Genomic DNA, 13,626 nt, shown 5'->3' on the forward strand with positions numbered 1-13,626 from the left:
GGTGAAAATTACGAATATTCCCTTATGTTTGACGAAGAGATTCAATCCGAAGAGGAAGTTGTAAATGGAGATGTGGGGGTAAATTTGGTGGTAAGGCGCTCTTGTTTTACACAAAAAGTTGTTGGTGATGATTGGCTCAAACACAACATATTCCAATTGACATGTACTATTTTGGGAAAGGCTTGTACTTTTGTTATTGATTTAGGAAGTTGTGATAATCTTATATCTGAAGAAGTAGTTCAAAAGTTGGCTTCGAAAATAGAAAATCGCCCTGAGCCTTACGAGCTACAGTGGCTTAAGAAGGGTGGTGAGTTCACTGTATCTAAACGAGCCCTTGTTCAATTTTTTGTTGGTACCACGTATAAAGAGGATGTGTGGTGTGATGTGGTTGCTATGGATGCTTGTCATCTGTTGTTGGACAGACCTTGGGACTATGATCGTAACATAGATCATAACGGACAGACTAATACTTACGGTTTCTTGTTTCGTGGTGTGAAGATAACATTGTTTCCTAGTAAGCCAAAGGAACCAGTTCCTAAACCTTCGGGTACTCTATTGAACCTTACTCAGTTTGAAGACGAGTTGGAGGTAGAAGGTGACTTTTTTATGTTACTAGGGAAGGAAGTGGCTAAGGAGGTTGAAATTACTGAGACTATGGATCCTCTGCTCAAGGAATTAGTTGATGTTTTCCTTAATGAATTACCTTATGGCTTGCTACCTTTTACGTGACATCCACCATCATATTGATTTACAACCAGGAGCCCAGTTGCCTAATAGGCCACATTACAGAATGAGTCCTAGAGAGAAAGAAGAGTTACGACGATAGGTGGAGGACTTGATTTCAAAAGGTCGTGTTCGGGAGAGCATGAGCCCATGTGCTGTTCCTGCTTTGTTGACTCCTAAAAAGGATGGTACATGACATATGTGTGTTGATAGTCACATCATCAATAAGATCACAGTGAGGTACATATTTCCAATTCCTTGACTCGATGACCTACTTAAACGGATTAGCGGTGCCACTATCTTTACGAAGTTGGACTTGAAGAGAGGGTACTATCATATTCGACTTAGGCCTGGGGATGAGTGGAAGACTGTCTTTAAGACTCGTAAAGGATTGTATGAATGGTTAGTGATGCCTTTAGGTTTATCAAATGCTCCTAGTACATTTATATGTGTGATGAACCAGTTGTTCAATCCCTTTATTGGTAAATTTGTAGTCATTTATTTTGATGACATACTTATTACAGTGCTACTTTTGGTGAGCATGTCAGCCATGTGAGGGAGGTTTTGACTGTACTTCGATGAGATAGTTTGCATGCAGCTATGAAGAAATGTGTGTTTATGGTCCCTAAAGTCTTGTTCTTGGGGTAAGTTGTTTCTAGGGAAGGAATACAGGTCGCCAAGTCTAAAGTAGCAGCTGTCAGACAATGGCCAACTCCAAATACCATCACTGAAGTTCTAAGCTTTCATGGTCTTGCTTAATTCTATAGGAGGTTTATTCCAAAATTTAATTCTATTATGGCACCAATGATTGATTGTATGAAAGGGAAGACCTTTACTTGGACTGAAGTGGCAGAATCAACTTTCCATTTAGTAAAAGAGAAGCTTACTACAACACCGGTTCTTGTATTGTCAGATTTTTCTCAAGTTTTTGAATTACACACGGATGCTTCCAAGGTTGGGATTAGAGAAATTCTAAGTCAAGGAGGACGACCGGTTACCTATTTTAGTGAGAATTTGACGGGGCCAAAGTTGTGTTATAGCACTTATGATGTTGAGTTTCATGCAGTGGTCCAAGCTGTAAAGCATTGGCACCATTATCTATTTCATAAGGAATTTGTTTTGTTCACAGATCATGATTCTTTAAGACATATTCGCAGTCAAGATACGGTGTCACACAAACATGGGAGGTGGATGTCGTTCTTGGAAAAATTCACTTTCGTGGTGAAACACAAGTATGGAATGTCGAATCGGGTAGCTGATGCATTGAGTCGGAGGAATAATTTGCTAGTTTCCATGAGGGTTGGTGTGTTGGGGTTGGATGTCCTCGTGGAGCAGCTAACGGTTGATCCTTATTTTTTTTTATTCTACAAGGTATACAATATGGACAGAGGTCTAATTTTCTAGTGCATAAAGGTTTCCTTTTCAAAGGCAATTAGTTGTGCATCCCTGATTCTAGTCTTTGCCTTCAAATCATCAGGGAGTTGCATGGTGAAGGGCATGTCATCCGAGATTGTACTTTATAGTTAGTACGATCATCTTATTTTTGACCTAGAATGCGCAAGGAGGTGGATAGATATGTTAAATGATGATGAATCTGTCAGGTGTCAAAGGGCACATCTACCAATGCAGGACTTTATATGCATATGCCTGCTCCATCACATCTTTAGGTAGATATCAACATGGATTTTGTGTTGGGTTTACCATGTACTTATTGGGGCAATGATTCAACATTTGTGGTTGTTGATCGTTTTTCTAAGATGGTGCACTTTATTCCTTCCAAAAAGACGACAGATGCAGTTAATGTGGCTCAGTTATTCTTTCGAGACGTCTACCGTTTACATGGATTGTTGTCTTCTATTGTTTCAAATCGACACACTAGGTTTTTAAGTCATTTTTGGTGCAGCCTATGGAAAATGGTGAACACTCGACTCAATTTTAGTAGTGCATATAATCCTCAAACGGATGGCCAAACAGAAGTTGTCAATCGATCCCTCGGTAATCTTTTGCCGGTTGTTTGATTATTGAAGGGGAAGAAGATTCAGTCAGGGAAAATAGAGAGATGAGATCAAATAGGGGTTGAGATCGAGATATAATGGAGTTGATTTTTTTATTCGATTAGAAAAAGGAAGTAATTTTAGGGTAGGGGAATCGACTTGGATTAGTAGTTTGTTGTCTGCAGGTGGTTGTGGAGATATCTGCGATCAACAGCAGATGGTGGCGGCTCGATTAGGAGTAATCAGTGGTGGTTGTCAGTTGCAATGGTGACGGCGTTGGTGACGTGGTTTGCTAGTAATTAAAGTAACTGGTATGCGTAGAAGAAACCCTATTATGCCCATGCAAATAAGTAATTCCTTGTACAACTATCTAATTTTGTTTTGTACACCATTATAATTCAATTTATTGATATAAGACCATAAATTAAATATCATCTTAATTTTTATTCCTACTTATACTCCTATCTATATGAAATGCTGATAATTGGATAATATTAATTATATTTTATTGTAGTTGTCATAATTTCAAATGCATAGGAAGATAAGTAGAAAGAAAAGTAGGAGGATATTTCTCATATAATAATTATGGGGTTAAAAGATGGTTATGTGGTTAGATAGAACAATTTGGTTATTTTTTGAACCTCATTATATATATATATATATATATATATATATATATATATATATATATATATATATATATATATATATATATATATATATATATAGGAGTGTGATCAAATGAGAACACCTAAAATATTAAGAACGCAAGAACAGATCTAAGCCCTCTACATTTTAAAATCAAAGGTTAATAGTAAGGGGCCATTTATATAAATTCTGAAAGTCATAGTATTAAAGTGTAACTTCTTAATTAACTAAAAGGGTATTATAGTTATTAGATTGTATCCTATTTTTATCAGCTCCTAAAATCTCTCTCTCTCTCTCTCTCTCTCCCACACACACTTCATTTATGTTTCCTTTAAACCCTAATCGATGGAAGCCAACACTAAAAAAACATACGCCTCTTCCCTTTCATCTCTCCACTGCCGCTCTTTTGAGTTTTCTTCAACTTAGCTGCCGCACAAGACACAAAAACACCACCACTGCCATGTTGATAGTCGAACCCGCTAGTAACACCACCTCCACCATCATCATCCAGCCCAATCATAACCACCTCTTTCCATCACCATAGCTATATGCCATGGTCGTTATTATCTTCATAGGAGGAGACAAAGAGTGAATGTTGGTTTTTTCATTGGATTACATGTGTATTTGTATGATCGATAAAAAGAAAATTGCAACACTCCAAGTTGAATTCATCTATTCATTCAAGATTATTATCGGATTCATATATGATTACAAATATGTTTTATTCATGTATGATTACAAATATTCGGATAAAATGATTAATTCGTCAATATTTTTGATGTGGTTGGTAAAAACAAACTTAAATAAAAAAACAGTTTTTTTTTTTAAATTATGGTAAAAACGTTTTTGAAAATCATTTTATCGATTTTGTTAATTAAAAATAGATTATATAAATTCCTAATATTTAGGTAAAAAAATCTATTAATCAATTAAATCCCATGATTTTAGGAGTTAAGTAATTACTCATAAATTATCCATAATTAATTATATTGTAAAATCCTTTTTATGTCCTTATAGAATGATTGGTTCATAACTACTCTTCCGTTCTCAACCATTTTGGTGTTATCAATTGATATATCTACTCTAATAAATGAATGTTTTTTTTGCCACATGTCACACTATCATTCAATTTTCCAAATGTCATTTTATGGTCATTTTGAATTAATATTTTTTCACATGTCATTTTATAAGTTTTTCTATTTTTTTAAATTTCACTTAATATTTTGATGTAATAATTGCAATAAATGTAATAATAAATAAATATCAATTTCATTAATGAACTTACATTTTAATTTCAAAATTTTTAAAATTAAAGTTCATTAGTTTCTTTTGTTTATTAATTTAAATTATTTGTTTAAATTTAAAAGATAAAAAAATTTCCATTATAATAATTCATTATATTTCTTATTTTCTTATAAATTCAAAATTCTCAAATATTTACACCTTTATATTTAATTATTTGTTTAAATTAATCCATGTAATACATGGGTCTTACAACTAGTATATATATATATATATATATATATATATATATATATATATATATATATATATATATATATATATATATATATATATATTAGTTTATAACCCGTAGGAACCATGGTTATTAATTTTATAATTATTGTATAGACAAAAATTAAAATAAATTATAAAAAAAGTAACATAAGTTTGATTGTAAGAAAATTAAGAAAAGTTAGTTTTTAAAATAAAGATAAAGATATATTACATTATAAAAAAATGAGGAATTATAAAAGAAAATTCAACAAAGTCTTATTAACATTAATAATAAAGCATACTTTGAGAACTAATATTTTACAAACAATTTACAAATTTCTAAAAACTTCTTTATAAATAACATTAGAAGTTTTATTTTTAAGTCTATCATCCTTATCTAAAATCAACAATTTTAATCCGTCTCTACTTTGAACTCAAGATATGGCAACATACAATTGACCATATGTAAAAATTGGATCTTTCAAAAAAAACCAACCTTAGATAAGGATTATCCTTGGCTCTTGTTAATTGTCATTGCAAAACAAACAGCTAATGGAAATTGTCTTCTTTGGAATTTGAATGAGATTTTTTTTTTCAGATGGTGTTAAGTTCATTCCTGGAATAAAGGTTCGATTTTCAATATTACTTTCGGATATGATGACTGCTTCAATAACACGTTTGGCCAAAGATATCACCTGTAGTCTAGTGCCATTCCATAAGCCATTTTTTTTATCAATGTTTCTTAATAACATTACCGGAACCTCGACTTTCAAAACTAACTTATAATTAGGCAAACCTAAGACTTTAAGACCATTTAAAACATCAGGTGAGTATAAACTGGCATCAAACTGATCATGGAAAAACTCATATTCACATAGTTTATCTGAACTTAGATATTCGACTTCATCTCCTGGAAAAAATTCTAGCAAACGATCATTTATTTTTCCGACAACTTCATTTTTTGGAGCAAGTATTGCTCTTTCTTGAAAATATTCTGGAATGTTACAACCTTCAAGAATTGAAGGATATACAAACTCAATTAATGAACCTATATGATCATTAGGATCATTAATTAGAAGATCATCTGGAATATCAATAATCGCTTTTCCATCGTTAAAACCACCAAGTTTCCCTTCTCCTATATCCAAAAGCCATTTTGCAAAATCCATAATCTGTTGAATAGCAGATGTATCACTTTTGACAGTTAGCCTCGTATTATTGGTTAGTTGATAGACTTTGCAATGTTGCCATAAATATTATAAACTTAAGGAAGCATTGACAATGTCTTGTCTACCACCACCTGGGATAACATGCAAAATTTGTCTAAAATCTCCTCCAAAAACAATCACTTTCCCCCCAAATGGCAAATTTGAGTTTCTAGGATTATCACACTGGAATATATCTTTCAAAGTTCGATCTAAAGCTTTAAATGCATTCTTGTGAATCATGGGTGCTTCATCCCAAATGATTGATGAGGTTTTTCGTAATAAACTGGGAAGTTCACTACCTGGTGATATGGAACAAATAGAAAACTCAAAAAGAACCATAGGAATTATAAACCGTGAATGTGCTGTCCTACCACCAGTTAATAATAAAGAAACAATCCCACTTGACGCAACATTTAAAACAATTTGAGCATTACATCTAACTGCAGCAGATAATGTCTTCCAAAGATAGGTTTTACATGTTCCACCATAACCGTAAACAAAGAAAACACCTCCTTCATTATTCTTAATTGCAGTCATGATATCATCAAAAATGTTTCGTTACTCAGATGTTAATGCAATACAAAGCCGATTAAACTCATTCTTTAAATTTGGTATGTCATAATCTAGTTCCTCACTAATAAGATGATTGTTTGAAGAGGATACAGAATCAGCATCGGGCAAAGGCATCCTTGTAAATTTTTTGAGACTTGAATTGTTACGAAGTAAAATTTGTTCAATCTCAAACAAAGTCAGGTTCTTAATTTGATCTTCATTAAGTGATAAACCTGAAGAAAAAAATGTTATAATAATTACAAAAAAAAATATAAACAAATTTGCTCTTGAAATAAATTAGTATTGTATATTGATTTTAATATGTATTTTAGAATAAATAAGTAAAGAATATTATAATACCTGGAGATTTTAATCTTTGTTGTTGAGTGTAAAGAATTTCATCCGACAAGTATACCCATGTATTTTCCCACACAACATCTGGGCTAGACAAGCTGTGAGATAATAACATGGTAGCGAAGAAGAAACGTAAGTAATAACCGGATCCATACTGACTTGCTTCCTTAATAGCTTCGATGTATTCTTTATCATCATCTAAGAGGCTGAGAGCATAACATACATCTATAAAGGAAGGACATATTTCACCATTAACCATGTGGATTTCTTCAAATGATTTTGGTCCTTTCACTTTGTTTAACAAAATTCTTAAGAAATATGTTTCGCCAAGATTAGGTGACACTGAATGTATTCTGCTAATCGAATATCCAACCTCCCTTGGCTGCCAAGTTTTTGAATTAAGCTCCCAAACAAACTTTGTTGGAAATTCAACATAAGTTAGTTTTTTTTGCTTCTTTGTAAACTTTATTGCACTCCATCCAAGATGTGAACATTGAAGAAGCAATTGAAGGCTGGTTGAGAACATTGTCGATATCATCATTTGCATCGTATATAACTTGTTGTGGATTAGGAAGATGAAAAGGAAGTCTCATCATTGAAGGATGCCTCTAATGATCATTATATCCATAAATTCGCCAGGATGCTTCACATGCAGAAATATATCTACAACCATAGTATTCTTTTATCTCATCGACTTTATCATCTTTATCACAGTCATTGTTGTTTTGTACAAAAGAAACAGTTGCTCTATCCGGACCTTTATTAATATATTTAAATAAATACTTGATGGAAGATCTCTGATTGCACCATTCAACATTTATGTGTGCTTGGTATCTTTTTAACAAGTATTTGTTGTATGGAGTACAACATATATGTTGTCTAAATTGACAGCAAATTTTTCGACAAACGATCCATCGTTTTTTCTCCTATATACAAGAAAACAATTCTGATCAATTGAAGTATGTTCATAGAAATTCTTTGGGAAGTTTTTAGAGCATTTGTTATCCACCATGCAAAGGCAATTAACATTTTGAGCATCACATGGACTATGTATCATGAACTCCTTCACAAGTGACTACAAAGCAGGATCTTGGTGAATGTTGGGAATCTCAACTGAAATAAATTGATGAATGTGTTCCACGGTAGGAAGCTTGTAATCCAGTTGCATGAATAGACAAATATGGCTGTGAGGCAAACCGCGCTTTTGAAACTCAATTGTGTACACAACTACATAAATAAAAATAAACAACTTTGTAATAATAAATTAAATAATGTACAAAATATAACTATATTTTAAATAAAACACGACATTAAAATATATTATGGTTAGTATGAAAAAAAAAATATCTGCTTGAACCATGCCAAATACTGCATTATGGCGTAGGTCTTTAATCAATGCATCGAGTTTGATCTTTAATAATCTGCATAGGATATCAGGTCTATCCTCTGCATTAAGCGTAGTGTCTTTAAGAGAGCTTCGAACTTCTGGCCATGTTGGATTGCATGTAAAGGTTATGAAAAAATCAGGATATCCAAACCACTTACAAAGCGACACGACGTCTAAGTAGTTTTGCATCATGTAACGTGCACCGCTGGTAAAAGAAGGTAATATAACACGTTGGCCAAATTTTGAAATATTCTTATTACCCTGATCTTGAAACTTACGCAAATTCTCATAAGATTCACATCGAAGAACTTTTTGTTTCTTTGTACGTAATATAACCTCTCACTTTCAATCATTGTATAACCATCTACCGAAAACTGTTGAAAAAGCCTTATTGAATTCAAAATCAATTAGAAAGAATTATCCTTGTCTTGAATTCTGTAAGCGAAAAATTCCCTCATTGTAGTCTTTGGACGCTTGCTATCGCTCGAAGACATAACACCTCTATGGGGGATGTCAACTATATAACCATCGTCACCATATGGAAATAGTAGAGGATACTGTAGAGCAAGGTAAGAAGGATGTAATTCACTGATACGGCGTAGAGCTCCAGACGAAGTTTGCACTACAATGTCTCTGTTATCAATAAAATCACCAATGTCTCCTACAATTAAAGCGGTGACCTCAAAAGCAGTTGGTAGGTTATATGTCCTTCCACCATGTTGTCTTTTTCCAATAATTCGTAACTTTAGGTCAGCACAAGGATTTGAATTAAAAACATCTCTAACCATCCTATAACACTTGACCAACTCGTTATTTGAATCCAACATAAGCTTCAAATATTCTATAATTTGAAGATCAGTTGATGTAGAGGCATGCTTGCTTCCCCTGTAAATAAAATTATTTTAATATACAAATGAGTAATATAAAAGTAATATTGTTCAAGTGATAATAGAAAGTAATAGTAAATTTGAATATATACTAGAAACATTTATGTCTATTTGCGGTTTCATTTTCGGTATCATATATGTACAACTAGGAAAATCTTGGTTGACATCCATTCGTAGGGAGAAGGCTTCCGATACTGTGATAATTTTGACCGCTAAGCGTGAATATGTATGGTGTGTTTCCTTTATTAATGGATGAATCAACTTTCCCACCCATCCACGTAAATGAAAACATTGAATTGTAGAATCCCTTTTATGTCTTTATAGAATGATTTGTTCATAACTACTCTTGTGTTGTCAACCATTTTGGTGTTATCAATTGATATATCTTTGCTATCTTATAAAAGAAATCTCACTATTTCTATAAATAAATCCATTATAATAATATTATTTTTTTAAGACGTTCAAGTCTATAAGCCTAAAGCACAACTAATTATAAATAAAATAATATTATAAGTTTAATCATTTAAATGGTAAAACCCCAAGTACAATTCAATGAATCGGTCAAATACCAAATTCCCTTTAACTTCTGCTAATTAAATTGGTAAAGACCAATGGAATCGGTGAACAAGATTAAAAAGAACTAAAACTTCTGAAAACCTGATAAAACATAACCTCTCATCTCTCTCAAAACATTCTTCCGACTTTTGAAGATCCAAAGCTGATGACCAGGATGGATTCCCGGACACTCACACGGATCAACCATCTCTTTTCCCTCACTCTCTGTTTTCATTTCAAAATTTGAATAATCACCTTTTCTCTTTGGAAACCCTAGCTACCATCGCCACCACCAGAAGCACTCTTCTCCTTGTCTCTTTACTTACCGAAGACCCATCGACACAACCACCACAGACACGTCCTTCACCACGACGACCACGATCATCGATTATATTGATTTTGTCTCTTTTTAATATGTGTTTTAAATGTTTTTTTAGTACTCAAGTGAAGTCGACACCTTCGTCAGTTCCATCTGTTCCGGTAGCCACCCTCCAGATAAGATTTCACATAAGCTTTACCTCATCTTCTTTCTTTCACTTATCTTTGCATGTTCCTGTAAACTCCACACACCACCCCGTTCTTTCTAAGAAACCCCAGATCTAAAGCCAAGCCTATAAACCACAGAATCTCGGCCCATCTAGGTTTCTCTATTTTACCTATTTGTTCTTGCCTTCTTGGAATATGTCTAATGTTTGTTTTGAATCACTTTTATTCAGACTTCTATTTTTTCTTATCGTGGCTTCATGTGCAAGGGTTTCAACAAATGGAAGCCAGTGGCACCACCAACTACCGCCTTCTCCTCCATAGATATTCTCATCTCTCTCTCTCTCACTCTCCGCTTTGAAGAAATACACACACACACCACCTTCACACTTACATATGTATTTCTCTATTACATTGGGTTTTGACAATGTTATTTTTTCAACTCTTTTATTTTCTATATTTTTGTGCAAATAAAATTAAATCTCACCTTCAGACCTGCTACGAGTCCAATATTTGGTTATGGTTCTTTTAGGCTTAGAACACCTAACATCAAACATTTTGCCTACCATGTTTATTACCAATCATATAGGTCTGTGTATTTTCCATATATCTGTGTGTATCATATGTGTGTATATGGTTCCCATTTCATGTCTCGTTAAGGTAAAAACAAACTTTCATGGAATCAGGCTTTACAATAGTGTTTATTCATGTGCACTTTTCATGAATATGGTTTTTCATTTTGTAGGAAAGCAAACTTATGGTTGTAAGAATTTTCATTAAGGCTTGAACTTGGTTTAGAAGTTGGAAGTTCAATTGTGACTTGATGTTTTACCAAATCAGAAATGATTCAAAGCAAATCAAAAACAAAATCATGATCCCAGTCTATTAGATGGTAGTAAAGTGGTATAATGAAGGTATATTTATGTTTTTATTTCCACTATTAATCAATAATCACAAAAAGAATTGACCCCATTATGACATGATGCATTTGCTAAAGTGAATTGCATTTCTTTGAACATTAATGATCTAATGTGGTTGACATTCTGCTCTATCCATACTTGTTCGAAATAAAAAAAAAATTGGTACTTGAAATTTATACATATGGTGATTGGTTCTCAAGACTTAAAATCTAAGCATGTGATTCACCAACATGTGACTGCTAAGAATCAAAAGGATCAGAAATTTGATGTTTTTATAAGCCTTGGTGAAAAATTTGTCTTTCATTTTATCGTTTGAAGCAACCAATTTTGACTATCATGTCGGTACGCTGTAGATTATCGTCTCAAATGACCAATTTATCCTCTATTTTGTTGCTAAAGTGACTGGTTTGCCCTTTGTTTTCGCCTTTCAGGTTTAGAATCAAAAGAAAAGCATCTAGATAGTTATGGTTTCTTTTATATTTTGTGTTTTTTTTTTTAAATTTTTATTTAGGAAGCTTTGTGTGGGTTAATGTTGGTATATTTTCCCTTTCTAATGGGTGTTTGCTTTTGGCTAATACGTTACAGATAATAGATTTACATTGTCATCTGAGTATGATTGTAAATGACACAAGGATAGGACGATAGGTTGCAGTTCACACCGATGGGAAGAAGAAAGGCAGTCCAAAGTTGTTGACAACAAGTTGTAAGAAGGTAGTTTGACATTTCTGATCCTAAAATAGTTTTACGTGTAATGACTATTGGGTTTGTTGCTTATAGGCTATTACCTTTTCGTATCAGTCATGGAGGATTGGAGGTCACTTATCACTAATATTTCCTTTCTTTAATATTCAGGTAATATTTTAAATGTGTTTTTACATAATATCTGTGTGAGGTTTTCCTGTACTCAATAACATTTTTCATGTATAGGGATTGTGTCTGGGTGATCTTGAGTTATCACCAAGCTGCAAGAACATCAGTGCTGAAAGGTATAAACGACCAACCATGTTGAGTTGGAGACCTGGATTTGAATTTATTGTTTAAAGGGTTGGATAGTAGGTCTCCTTTGGTACCGTCGGTGGTACAAAATGCATCAACAAGAATGTTGTATGTGTCAAAAGATCTATGAACCTGGTTGAGATTGATTGTTCGCCGTCTTTACATGTAAGCAAGAATAACAATGTTTTTTAAATTTAATTTTATGTTCTTTCTTTATGATCTTGATTTTTTTTGTTGAAGTGAATGACAGTTACTTAAAGTTACATTAAAACTGTGTTTGGAGGTCAAGATTTGACCAAGACGACACCATGTGAGAATGAGATGGAGAAGAAAGATGCAACAAGGTACTATGTTTTATGCAAGACCATGTGTTGAGTTTGTCACACCTCTTCTCCTTCTCTCAGTCTCTTTCAAACCAGATGAAGGTAAATCTCCACCTGAAGCTGCTAGTTCTTGAAAGTTGACTATAAATCCAAAAAATGGTGGTGTTTTCAAGTAATCCGATGTAAAAGAAATAAGAAATACTTTAATTTGCCTATGTTTAAGTTAACTTGGCTAATATATACAATATTTAATTTTGAATAACGAGTTAAAGTGTTATTTTGCAGTTGTTAGAGATATTGTTTTGAAGGAAAGGCCTTCAAGTAAAGACATTGTTTTACATCTTAACACAACATGTAAAGTCTTTCGGTTTCCTCTTGAACCCATTGATTTGTAATGTTATGTTGAAGTTGAGTCTCATTTTAACATTTTGTTTGTAGGGATTGTTTTTAGCATGTTGTTTGACTGGATTTAGGGTGATTTTAAGGGAAAAGTTGGAAGGAAGAAGAAGTACAATGGTGAAGATAAACAAATGGATTGTACGTATAATTAGATGGATCATTTTTTGATGTAGGTTTTTTTAATATAACTTACGGTTTCTGATGAATCAGGTTATACAATGGCCATAATGCTCAATTTTATCCGCTTTTTCTTGTTTTTTCCATGGAAATAGAGTTGCGGATTTTGTAGAATCTCATTTTTCTGTTACTTTTTGTAGGCTATGATGGTTACTGATTCAACATTATCAATTTTGTTGGGAACTATCTATTTTGAATATGTTCTTGATTGGAACGATTTCACAATTTTAAATATTTTTATTTGATTTGTAGGCATATGTTTTATTTTTATCATCTGGTTCATGGTGGTTGGAACATTTTGGTTTGATTTGCGTGCAATCATTAATGTAAATATGAAGTTTTATAACCCAAAGACTTCAAATATTTTGATGCAATCATTAGTGTAAATAATACCATGTGTTCATTATATTTTTAATCGGAACTACTTTGCTTGTAATTGAGCTATGATGCTTATTATGTTTTAGAAATAATACTTTTGAGAACAAAAATAGAAATAAGATGGATGTGAAATTATGGGATTTGA

General features: G+C 32.9%; 1 protein-coding gene across 1 annotated transcript; it reads right to left on the reverse strand.

The window, feature by feature from the left end:
• Positions 1–5,386: 5,386 nt before the first annotated feature.
• Positions 5,387–6,607, reverse strand: LOC145095182 (uncharacterized). The gene is made up of 2 exons (XM_079033107.1): positions 6,143–6,607; positions 5,387–6,034 (listed from the first exon to the last, which is right to left on the reverse strand). The coding sequence occupies exons 1-2, from the start codon at positions 6,605–6,607 to the stop codon at positions 5,387–5,389; spliced, it is 1,113 nt and encodes a 370-aa protein (XP_078889233.1).
• Positions 6,608–13,626: the final 7,019 nt, after the last annotated feature.

This window comes from Lactuca serriola, chromosome 3 (assembly GCF_051521515.1).
Source record: "Lactuca serriola cultivar US96UC23 chromosome 3, Lser_US96UC23_V15, whole genome shotgun sequence".
NCBI lineage: Eukaryota > Viridiplantae > Streptophyta > Magnoliopsida > Asterales > Asteraceae > Lactuca > Lactuca serriola.

Excerpts from the sequence above, each read along its gene's own strand:
- LOC145095182 (XM_079033107.1), bottom strand. The coding sequence starts at position 6,607 with ATGACTGCAATTAAGAATAATGAAGGAGGTGTTTTCTTTGTTTACGGT. Across the intron at positions 6,035-6,142 it reads GTGGTGGTAGACAAGACATT|ATTATGGATTTTGCAAAATG; the intron begins GTCAATGCTTCC and ends GCTATTCAACAG.